Source organism: Pagrus pagrus (assembly GCF_965226575.1).
Source record: "Pagrus pagrus genome assembly, chromosome: 6".
Taxonomy (NCBI): Eukaryota; Metazoa; Chordata; class Actinopteri; order Spariformes; family Sparidae; genus Pagrus; species Pagrus pagrus.
This window is the reverse complement of record NC_140190.1, coordinates 30,619,788-30,631,443: the sequence shown is the minus strand read 5'-3', so window position 1 is coordinate 30,631,443 and position 11,656 is coordinate 30,619,788. Positions and strand designations below refer to the sequence as shown.

Genomic DNA, 11,656 nt, shown 5'->3' with positions numbered 1-11,656 from the left:
ATGGCCTCACAAATTGTCCTATATAATTTTCAAATTCTTCTTTAAAAAGATAGGATATATGGTATCACGTGTGATATAACCACTATATTTGTTCATTTGGCACACTAAGTAACAAGACTGTCCTAGTATGTTTACTAGATGTGTTTTGAGGTCAGTGTGCTGTGTGGCTGACCACAAAGCCAATGGCTGTATGATACACTGCCTGAGCTCTGTCCAATGTCTGTGCACAGCTTCACAAAGAGATATTGCACATCCTCAGGTCTGCATTTATCGTTAATTGTTGGGAAACCTGGGTGGAACGTGAGGTTGATGGTATAAATGAGAGAGAGAAACACACCTGGTGTCAATCTGTCCATTGATGCGTCTCCAGCGGTCCGACAGCAGCCCCACATGCTCACCGTATTTGGACAGCATAATGTCACACCTGTGGAAGGGCCCGCCCACCTGGCTGTTCCAGTGGGTCGCCTTGTCCAACTCTGCCTCCATGGTGGCCAGAACTTCCTTCTTCTGATCCAGCTCTGCTTTAATGGTCTACACATCGACAACACACAGGAAACACCAGTCAAATGTGACATCTGCCCAGTTATCAGCATGTTTTTAAAGCAAGGGGAATCATGCCATACACCAAAAGCAGCACAGAAGGACTCTCTAGCTTTTTCATCCCAGTGTTTCTAATTTAAGCTGATGGCTGACCACTGAGCTGTGCACTAATATGCACTGGTATTCTGTCCAGGCTGCAGCTTGCCAGGTATGAGGCTCAGTGGTGCGAAAGAAAATCCTGGAACTGCAGCATCACAAGTGGTGCTTTTTTACTTGAGCAGAACATGTAAGAAATGAACAGAAACTCTGCTGCAAAAGAAAAGACATTTATTGTATGAAATGTAATGTGTTGTATAAAATACCTGCAGGGTAAACATGTAATCCTCCACCTCACTGGGCGACAGAGAGGTGGTCTCTTTCTCGGTCAGTCTCGCCTCATGAACTTTCACTATGTCCTCAGCTCGAGCCACACTCTCCAGCATGTCCCTTAGAGCCCGCAGCCTGATAGAGACGAAGAAACAGTCATTAAAGAAAAATGAGACAGAATATATTTATTTTATAGATGAGTAGCTTACTTTACATCTGTTGGTTTAGTAATGTGTGTGAATAGTGAGCGTAGTTTAATACACATAGAACCAAGAGCATCAACTGGAGAAGACATCAACATCACCAACACACAAATTAAATTCAACTTCTGTCGAAATCTCCCAAATATGGAAATCTTGTGTTTGCATTGTATTAAAGCTGTTGACACTGGCCTGTGTCTAAGCTGTCCAAAACTACTGGGGCCAGACTGTTGAGACAGCTGTATTGAAGTCAATGGGAGGTGCATGGAGAAACACATCAGCACATTGAAATCCAACATATCTGCGTCGTTTGACTTCTGATGCAGAAATGCCTCCAGAAATTGAAAGAACACTCTTCTTTTCCTCAAATTTTTGTAGGAAAGGCTCCTGTTCCAACAACTTGCCAATAAAAAACTCAGCTGCTTACCTTCTCTCTGAAGTGTGCTCTTTCATTTTCTGGAGGCACAGGTCTCTCTTGCTTATGAGCTCTCGATCATAATGTGACTTTCTGAAATATCAAAGCTTAAAAACAAGAGTTTGAGTGACTTTGCGTCGTCTTACCGATGCAGGTAAGCTGATGAGCAGCTCTCCAGGCTGCCCAGTCTCTGGTTGATGACTCCAACCTCACTGCGGAGGAACTGGGCTTTATCTGTATCACTCATCCCCTCCAGCTCCTTCAAAATGCGCTCCCTCAGACGTAAGTACTCCTCACGCATCGAGTCGATGTTATGCTGGACCGACTACATGAAAACATACACACATACAGTTAGCGAAGTGGATAAGAGGAGGAAGTATTGTGATTTAGGATTTTTTGTGTTTACCTCCAACTCAATGATCTTGAGGCCGCAGTCGTGCACCCCGTTGTCTCCCAGGCAGATGTGAATGTGCTGACTCAGCGTGCCCTCAGTGGCCTCCAGCCTCAGTCTGAGCTCGTGCAGCTCAGATAAGCTGCGTGAGGATGAGGAGGCAGACGATGAAGAAGAGGAGGACAGCAGCACCTTCCTCTTCACCGGCTCCGTCTTGACCACCTTCACGACGTCCCTCTTAATCACCTGCTCTTTTTTCACCACCTCTTTCTTCCTCTCTGCAAGTTTCCTCATCTCCAATCTACGTCTCTCTTCCTCCAGCCTCCTGGCTTCCTCTTCGGCTGCAGCTTGTTGCTGCTGCTGCAGCTGCAGCTGCTGCTGCTGCTGCTGCTGCTGGATTATAATCAGCTGATATTGTTGCTGCTGCTCAGCTGCCTGCTGTACTTCTATCTGTTCCTGCTGTGAAACTGTGAGCAGACACAAGATGTTTCTCATAGTTAGTGGAGGAAAATGTTGAAAAGTAATTTCTTATTCTCTCGTCCTACAAGTGAACTGTTTACAGAAACATGATTTTTATGCATTTTCAAACACTTAATCAATAGTTTCCCTTGTGTTACAATAATTTAGCCTAGCCTGTGCAGTTGTGTATATTTGGTGTTATACTCACTGTAAGTGGGCAGCTGCACCACCAGCTGTTCATAGTGGTTCTGGGCTCCATTGAACTGGTTCTCCATAGTCCTCTTGTCCTCATCAACGAACATCTGGGAGCCGCTGCAGCTCACTTTGAACTCCTCAAAGTGAGTCTCCAGGCTCTTGATGATTTGACGGTACTCCTCGGGACGCATCTTGGCCAGCTGAACACACACAGGCACACACCATGTTTGACTTTGGTCTTAACAACATCAGAAACCAAAACCTTTACTGTAACTGAAATGTAATTCAACTTTATTGTAAAACACTCAATAATAATAATACTTTATGTAACTGTTTGAAACAGACCACAGTACAGAGTGAAACAAAAATGGTGTGAGAATGATGGTACACAGTCCGTTTAATGTTTCTGTTTTCTAAGTTATGTACCTTAACATATCCTGGTTTATAAAGAGTCAATATAATATAATATAATAATATAATCCCTTGTAATGCTACAAGTAGAGCTGCAGCAACTTGTTGATTAACTAATTAACTAATCGATTAAAAGACAATGATTCACCAACTTTTTTGTGAATACATTAATTGTTTCAGTCATTTTTCAAGCAAAGATGTCAAACATTTGCTGCTCCAGCTTCTGAAATGTGATGATTTTGGGTTTTGGACTTTTGGTTGGACAAAAGAAGCAATTTGAAGACATCACTTTTGGCTCTGGGAAACTTTTTCACAATTTCTTGACATTTAAAAGACTAAATAGTGAACAAAATATAACGTATTAATAAATGAGCTTTTGAGGTGTTGGTAGGAGATTTATTTTGGACAAAGTCAGGTTAGCTGTAACTTTACAGATTATTTCCTATCTACATTCTTAAGGATTGTACAGATGGGTTTACTTCATACATCATTCACAGCCTGATTTATAGAACATTTTATTCCTAATGGATTTATTTATGGCAGTCTGACAGTATTCTCTGAATAGATAATTAAGTTAATAGAACAATTAATAGATAATTGTCCTATTGTGAATAATCGACGAGTGAAGTTTCATGGTGATATCTGTTAAATTAACCTGTAGTGTCTCCCCTTAACTGTTGCCCTGTATGTATGTGTTGGACTGTTACTGACTGGATTACCACCTGAAACACACCTGAGACATACAGTATAACTCCTTTACAGTTTTTTCTATCTGTTCTTTCTTTAGAAGATTCATATGTTGCATATTGTATGTAACATTTCCTCAGCTAAGGACATTAACATATTTATTAACCTAAGACAACAGAGACTGACTTCAGAGAGACTATTCATCACTTACCATGGAGATGGTGAGGGAGTTGATGCGTTTGATATCCAGGATGCAGTACTGCCAGGCGATCAGACTCTTAACGTTGATGTAGAGCTGATTCCAGATTGACAGTATGGCCTCGTAGTACTGCTCATTCCTTTCAACGACACAGACACAAAATTTAAACCTCTACTCACAACACTGAGATTTCTTGTATCCCAGATAACAACTGTTCCTCGAGTTATAACATCTTCATCATGCGTCAAAACAAACGTTTTTTTGGATCTTACTTGTTGGCCAGACTGATGCTGAGTGGATTGGGAGGTGGTACGATCAGACACACAGAGGGCACTGTCATATCCAGTCCTCCCGGGCCTGTAACGTCCCACTTACTGCGCTGACTGTTGTCCTTCAGGATGGCCTCATTGCCCTTGAGGATCACCTTCTGTGGAGCCCAAGGAAAATTTAGTTTAAAAATAAATAAACAAACAGAATCAAATCTGGCTCCACAAGACAAGTCAGATCAAGTTTTAAAATTCTAGTTATAAAGTTATATCAGAGAATGCTGCAGCTGCATTAAATTTAAGGTGAAATCATGACTAAAATCAACCCAATCATGTATTCATAACATATAAACACAAGCACTTAATCTTGTGAAATCTGGTCATTATTAATGTAGTCTTTTAATGTTTTCATATGTTGTTGTTGGGGTTAGTATTTAACTTTTATGGGGGCTTGGTTACATATTAAGTATTTTGGAGTAGATATGTATGTTGCTTTTATATTTCAAATTTCTTAATACTTGGATATAACCTGTAAAAATAATAGTATATACAGCTGAAAAAGAAAAAGGAAGAGGAAAGTTTACATAATGTATGACTGTAAGTTAAGAAATAAAGAAAGAAGACGGACCTGGTCTTGTCTGAAGTCACACAGGGCTTTGACGATGATGGGGCTGTTGCTCTTCTCTTCAGGGTTTCTGGGTTTCAGTCTCACAATGTTCTTGGAGCTGTTGACCAGATGGTGAACCTGCCGCTTGTTCTCCATAATCTTCTCCTTCTCTCTCTGGAGATTGATTTAAAAAAAACAAGATGAATAATAATAAGTACAAACTGGAGCAAATCTGAAGCTTAAAACAGAAAAAGAGATTGGACGGAAAATGTAACCGATTATGATTCGGCAATATATTGATATTATATCATTATTGTGATCTATTGAGACTATATTTATGGTCTTAACTTACCAGACTGTTCTACTTGTTCTAATACTTGTCTCTACCCACTTAGCCATTATATGATATTACTGATTATTATTTGTCAATTATGTCATTATGTTAATCTACAGATTCAGTGCCTCTGATATACAGAAGCCCTGAGAGGCAAGAGAGAAAACAGATATCAGAACAAAAAACAACAGAAAAATTGTCCTGGCCAAATAAAAATAAAAACTAAAAAAAAGAACTTAATTCCGACAAAACTTTTTTTTTTCATCGGTGTAGAAAAAAAGGAAAAAAATATCACCAGAATTTTTTCACACTTGCCTCTCAGGGCATCCGTACTCAGAGGGTATCTATGTTTAATTTCAGTGCTGTGACACTTAAACGGCCCTCTTTAAAGCCCAGCTGATCTGTTAACGCTCTGAGAGGCTGATTTACCTCCAGTCCCCTGAGGACCTCGAGCAGGTCTTCCAGTGATGTGTTCTTGTCACAGACGAACTTCTTTCGGACCGTCTCGTGTTCCTTCTGCAGGTTGCTGTACGTGTCATTGGCCTCCTTGAAGAACTATTGATAAACACATAATGTTATGTATAAAAGAGATAATAAGTTAGACATTATGGGGTTTCCCACAGTGTCAAGGGGACCTGCTTTCCTTGACATATCATAAAACATCAGAGTATCAGACAAAATCAATGCACTTTCATGAAATATAACATTGCCCTTGAGGGAGCAGAGGCTCTGTATCACACCAGCTTTATATTTAACGAGTGATGTGACCGTTTTGACGACCATAAACTTAATTGATCACAAGGGATGAGATCTGTCTGATTCAGCTCAGCACATGACAGTGACCGATTGAACACAGCATACATTCCCTTTGGATCAATTAACGTCACTATGTGTAGAATTTTAAAGTGCGGGGTCAGGGCTGGATCTGTGGGAGGGGAGCAGCATCACTTCCTGTCTGCCAGAATGTCTTTTCTGATACTTGCACATAAAAAATATTATTAAGATTCTACATATTATGACTTTAAAGTTGCAGTTTGGTAAGATTGTAGAAACTGGCAAGAGCAAGCTCAATATTAAAAGCAACCAACTTAAAAATCCATCCATCCATCCATCCATCCATTTCATTTGATCTGAAATTACTGAATGTAAAAGCCTTATTAGAGCCCAGCGAGGGAAGAAAATAACAGAAAACCTTCTGAGTGTTTTCAAGTTGGGATAAGAAGGCTGATAATCAATCAGATAGGAATGTGTAAGAAAAAAACAGCACATAAGAAGTTTAAGCAGTTCAGTTTGCATGCCTACAGTGGCATCCAAACATGACTGTTCCTCGACCACTGTTGCTTCGATTAGTGAAGATAGTGAAAATCTTTTGTTTTATTCTCACGTGGATAAGTCAGAATACAATTCACTATCTCTGTTTTAAAAATGGTGGTCATAACTGGTTTTAGTTGGTCCTTGGTCGCAATTACCCCGCCCCCAGCCCCCGATGTAAGTGGTTGGTTATTTTTCTAGACCAGCAAAGTGTTGGTGCCACTTGCAGTGTTCCTGCCCAAGAGCCAGCTCCAGACTCGCATCTGTGCACAAGCGAGTCGCGAACATTATCTGTATGCCCTTCGGTGCTGAGTAGGCAGTGAACAGTGAGTTTATCAGAGCTTCTTTTCTTTCTCGGCGTCGTTGAGAGTGGTTTAGAATGAACAAAACAGTAAAGTTGCAAAAGTTGTAAAACCAAAACAATGAGCTTAAAGATGCTAAAAAGTCCCATGGAGGGGAAGCTCCCTTGATGATTGACACTACAAGTAACTCCCTTTAGATTACAGGCAGTCATTTCATCACCTGCTAATGTATAAATATTTATTAGAGCTGCTTTACGTTGCACGTTGTGTCCTGTTACCTGGCTGTAAGCTGCATTCTCCTTCAGATGAACATCAATGCACTTTGTAATTTGAAGGAGCCAACTCCACTGAGTCTGCAGAGTGTCTCTGTAAGCCTGAAGAGATGCACAAACACAGAAAAGATAAGGCTCGCACACTTATAAATGCATGTAAACTGATCTGAGATACACATGATCAATGGATCTGTCCACACCTCGATCTTGTCTGAAGCCGGATGGTTGTTCTTCAGGAGGGTGTCCACTTTGGCTTTCAGTTTATTCAGGTCCTTCTCTTTGATCTCCAGGGCACTCATCAGTTTCTGTTACATAAAAAGAGGTTCAGTAATCACAGAGGACACAAAAACATCGAGAAGCAGCTGGAGGGACACTCTGTGGCTTCGCTTCAAGTGGATGACTGACTGCCGCTGCCAAAATCGGATCTATCAAAGATGATTGCTCCCTTATGAGATGCAGATTAACTCCATAAAGAGGCATTCATGTGATTTAGACTCACAGCACTGCCAAGAATGTTAATTGACTTGAATGGAGCTGAAATTAAACGTGGGTTTTTGAAGCACTGAGGTGCCAAAATGAACCAAATTCTCTCCTGCTTCTCACTGAACCTTTTAGTTTTCAATCGTGTCTGTTTTACTGACCGAGTAGCTCTCCTGCTTCTTGGGGATGTACTGGTCGATGTTCTTGTCGCCCCAGTCAAATATGAGCTCCTCCTCCTCCCTGTCGTTCACCCACATGATCTCCTTGGACATCTCCTGGAGGATCTGCTGGAGCTCCTGCAGCTGCTGAGTCCGACCAAACGACATTTGCTGGCACGAGAGAAGAAAGTGGGTTTTGATACCTGACCAACAATCTAACACCAGTACAGATGAGCTAATAACATTAGTGTTTATTTTACCTGCAAACTGTCCCATTCTTGATCCAGAGCATGAAGGTTTCCTTTGTCTCCTTTCTTAATCTACAGGAAGAGAACTGATTTACTGAGAGACTCTCAAAATGTGATCTTAAAAATACAGAAAAACACAAAGCACTATTAAACACAAATCCCTTACATTTGATCAGTTAATTAATCATCCCGAAAAAAAAACCCATAATCTAAGATAGGGTGTTGGCTGTAGCAGCCAGAGATCTCTCAGTATGAGGGGTGATTGATAATTGGATGGCCTTAGGTATGGAGGACTGAAGATGTGCAAAATGAAAAATAATATAAATGGTTCAATAAATTAATTAATATGCCATTAAATGCACCAAATATAAAATGTATTTTCATTTACAAAATGTTAACATAAATGTATATGTCTGCTTTAAAATGCCTCTGTATTTATTTACTTTCTCATTTCATGTATTTATTGAGCTATGTATTCATTTATTTTTCATTTTGACAGTTTCAGTCCTCCGTACTGAGTCAGAAGGAGATGAGGTCTACATCTCTCGTTACGTGCACGAGCAGTTCAGTTGATCCAAAATGTTGAACTTAATAACTTTTGTGGTGTTTCTGTTTTGGGTAATTAATAAATGCAAGTCAGCACAATCTGAGGCGATGTTCCAGTCCACAGTGGTGCTGGCTGCCATCCAGGGATGCAGATTTGAACTCATCCAACACCCGCGCTGTTCACCTGATTTGACACACTGTGTGTGTGTGTGTGTGTGTGTGTGTGTGTGTGTGTGTGTGTGTCTGTAAACATAGGAGGGAGGCCATAAACTTAGGAATCACCCCTCGTATTTTCGTGCATTTGAAAAGATGAAACCAAACTCCTGAACTAAAAACACATTAATTTGCAAACGCAAACAAAACTAGAACTGAAGGAGGGAATAACTTTTTAAATATCTGAGAAATCCCATAATTATTAATGTGATGTTCTAGTGATGTATGTGAGGGGTTTCTAAAGGCAAAAACTAAAACCCCAAAAAACTCTTAATTAACTATTTTAGTAGATTTAAAGGAGTGCATGACTTTCCCTGATTTACACATGAATATGCTTCTAATACCTGTATTATACCAATGTGAAGTGTTTCTCAAATATATATGAGAAAAACAAATTATCTCAGTAATAAAACAACCACCTCTTGAATGACAAAATCAAAGTTCATAAAAAAATAAAATAATAATAATACCAATAATCATAATAACACAATTCAATGGTACAGGGAAAAAAAGCTAAAACTGGTGTATTAATTTATTAAAATATTTAAATGAAATCTGGCGGACCCTCAAGTCTGGATCCCACAGTAAGTTCTGCCAAACTGGAACTCTTCATCATCGTCTGCCAAGGAGGTAATGTTTTATTTATGTTAGCTGATGGGAAGTTTATTTATATTTCTGTCCCTGAGGAGGACTCTGAAGAGGTTTCAATGAAATTTAGAGGAAAGCATTGGTCCAGATCCATATTTTTTTCTCTACGTTTCCTCATAAACTGCTGCACTTGCTGGCTCATGAATCCCATCTCCTGTCCGTCTTTATGACGCAGGAGCAGATCCAGGTGAAGATTTACAAGCTGTTAACATTTCGTACTGCATTATTACTTCATTTGGAGCATTGTGCATCCTGAGGGAGGGTACTGATGCTGAATGTGTTGTTTAAGTTCTTTCTGGTTATCTAAAATAACAATTATTTGAATTGAATTATGATACAAATGCAAGCAATAAACAGATTATTCTAGCTCCTGCTTTTATCGACAAAAGACATGGCTTGTTTTCCATCACAGCATTCATGACACTATGCGTTCTGGTCTACAGCATCCTGTACAGTGTTATGAACCCACCAGGTCGTCTCTGGCCCGGTCCATCTCTGGGCTCCTCTGGATGGAGCTGTGAAACTTCTGGTGGCTGATGAGCTGCTGCTCGATGGCTGCTTGATCGTCTCCCCAGGAAGCTGTTTCAATCAGACGCTGAAGCACCAAACACACAGAAACATGTATTTTACTGATCTGAACATATGAGAGAAAGATAGCAGAACAACTGACTCACAACTCTCAGAAGCATATATGTTCAGTTTAGATATAACAGTTGTTTTTTCCAACATTTGCCTGATATGGATGGAGTGTCACCAGCAGGTGGTGGCAGAGAAACGAATTGGATCCGGATTGTTTTTCTGTGAATTTATGAGCCTGTTTACTGAAAACATTTCAGGAATCTACCAGAAGAAAATTGGCCCAAGGCTTAACGACAAAACAAAAGCTTCTTTTCATTTCTGTTCCCGACTGTGTGTGTGGCATCACATCATGTAACAGAGTTACATGCACCGAGTTCTGTTTAATTGAGATCTGTCAATAGGTTTATTGGCGCTGTTTACTCCATTTTCTTATAGCAACACAAAAATCTACCTTTGGCCTATGAATGACCCTTTTAGGACAGCAAAGTGGCTGTAAAAAGAGGCATTTTTAATGCATCGAGAATTATATTCACATTGTCCTTTTTGTGACATCTGTGTTTTCACTTTTTCGCGAAGTGTCTGTAGTTTCCATTAGTAAAACCAATGGGAAATGAAACCAATTCATCGATAGAAATCTAAAAATAAATCTAAAAAAAATGGTTATCTATGGTTATATTATGGATATCTAAGAGTGAAGTTAAGACACGACACAAAGTTTTATTAAAGCAATCAAATGTGAACAAAAATGGTCAGGGGGGGAAAAAAGGCAATCGAGGTCTCCTGTCACTTGTTTTCCAGATTTTAGTATCTTACAACAAATGCAATGTTGTGGTTAGCAGTTGAGTCACACACCTACTTTCTCCTGTTCTGCACTGAAACGATGAACTCTTTTTTTTTCAGTCATCAGTCCTTATGCAGGAGAGACTGTATGGAGCCATTTGGATGTTTTTTGGGCTTTTACTTTACGTTTTAAAACAAGTCTCCAGCTACTTCAGTCGTTCAAGAATGCTGCAACGCTGTTTTGATGTGAAGCTCCAGAAATGTCTTGCGGTTTACATGACTTTCTATAGATGATGACTTTTCATATTTGGGTGAACTTGGATGAACGGTCAATAACATGAGTGTGTTTCTCTCAGCAGGCCACACTGATGGGTAAATGATACACATACTTCAGATAAACCTGATGCTCACGTTAACTTCAATGTTACTTGGCAGAGAATAAAAATCAGGGCTGTTGCTCTGCCTGAATCTGCTACGTCTGGGTGTGTTCTCTGACTTTGCAAAGTGAATGCGTGCGTGTGTGTTTGTATGCGTGTGTACACACCTTCTGCTGTGCGATCCAGCCCATAGCGTCTTGGAAGCTCCGTCCAGGTTCCTCCCATCCTCCGCCGCTCCCTCTGGTGCTCCTCCTCCTTTGCATGGAGCCTGTGAAGGCCATGTGGACGCCCCTCAGCTGGTCCTTACACATCTCCAAACTACGGATGAGGGAAGAGAGACGGGACATTTGGCAAGACTTGTATGGATATTAATAAATCAGACGAGGAAGAAAGAGAGGTAGAAGTCTTCCTCACGTCTGGACTACATTGTCGTTGGGCTGTCCCATCTGTCTCAGGTCGATTGCGCAGCTCTTCAGCTGCTCCATGGTCTCTTTAGCCATCGCCATGTAGCGCTCTGTATCTCCTGGGGCATTGCCCTGCAAGGCACGAACCAAACTTTCAGAGACATGTACAAAACTACTGTGCAGGAAGACGGATTCAGAAATGTATAGTATAGTTTTCCTGTGGATTTTCTGATTTGTAAATGGAGAAAGATACAAAAATCCTGCACAA

General features: G+C 40.4%; 1 protein-coding gene across 2 annotated transcripts in view; it reads right to left on the bottom strand.

Annotated features, from left to right (window-relative positions):
• dspb (desmoplakin b) overlaps positions 1-11,656 on the bottom strand; it is a 33,286-nt gene that overhangs the window by 17,619 nt on the left and 4,011 nt on the right. For both annotated transcript variants that reach the window (XM_084355146.1, XM_084355147.1), the window contains exons 3-18: positions 11,399-11,520; positions 11,152-11,302; positions 9,718-9,843; positions 7,854-7,913; positions 7,597-7,764; positions 7,156-7,260; positions 6,962-7,057; positions 5,500-5,625; positions 4,758-4,910; positions 4,136-4,290; positions 3,876-4,002; positions 2,580-2,766; positions 1,928-2,379; positions 1,668-1,846; positions 903-1,041; positions 338-531 (exon numbers count right to left, since the gene is read on the bottom strand). In XM_084355146.1, coding sequence (XP_084211272.1) covers positions 338-531; positions 903-1,041; positions 1,668-1,846; positions 1,928-2,379; positions 2,580-2,766; positions 3,876-4,002; positions 4,136-4,290; positions 4,758-4,910; positions 5,500-5,625; positions 6,962-7,057; positions 7,156-7,260; positions 7,597-7,764; positions 7,854-7,913; positions 9,718-9,843; positions 11,152-11,302; positions 11,399-11,520 — 2,540 coding nt within the window. The remainder of the gene's footprint in view (positions 1-337; positions 532-902; positions 1,042-1,667; positions 1,847-1,927; positions 2,380-2,579; positions 2,767-3,875; positions 4,003-4,135; positions 4,291-4,757; positions 4,911-5,499; positions 5,626-6,961; positions 7,058-7,155; positions 7,261-7,596; positions 7,765-7,853; positions 7,914-9,717; positions 9,844-11,151; positions 11,303-11,398; positions 11,521-11,656) is intronic.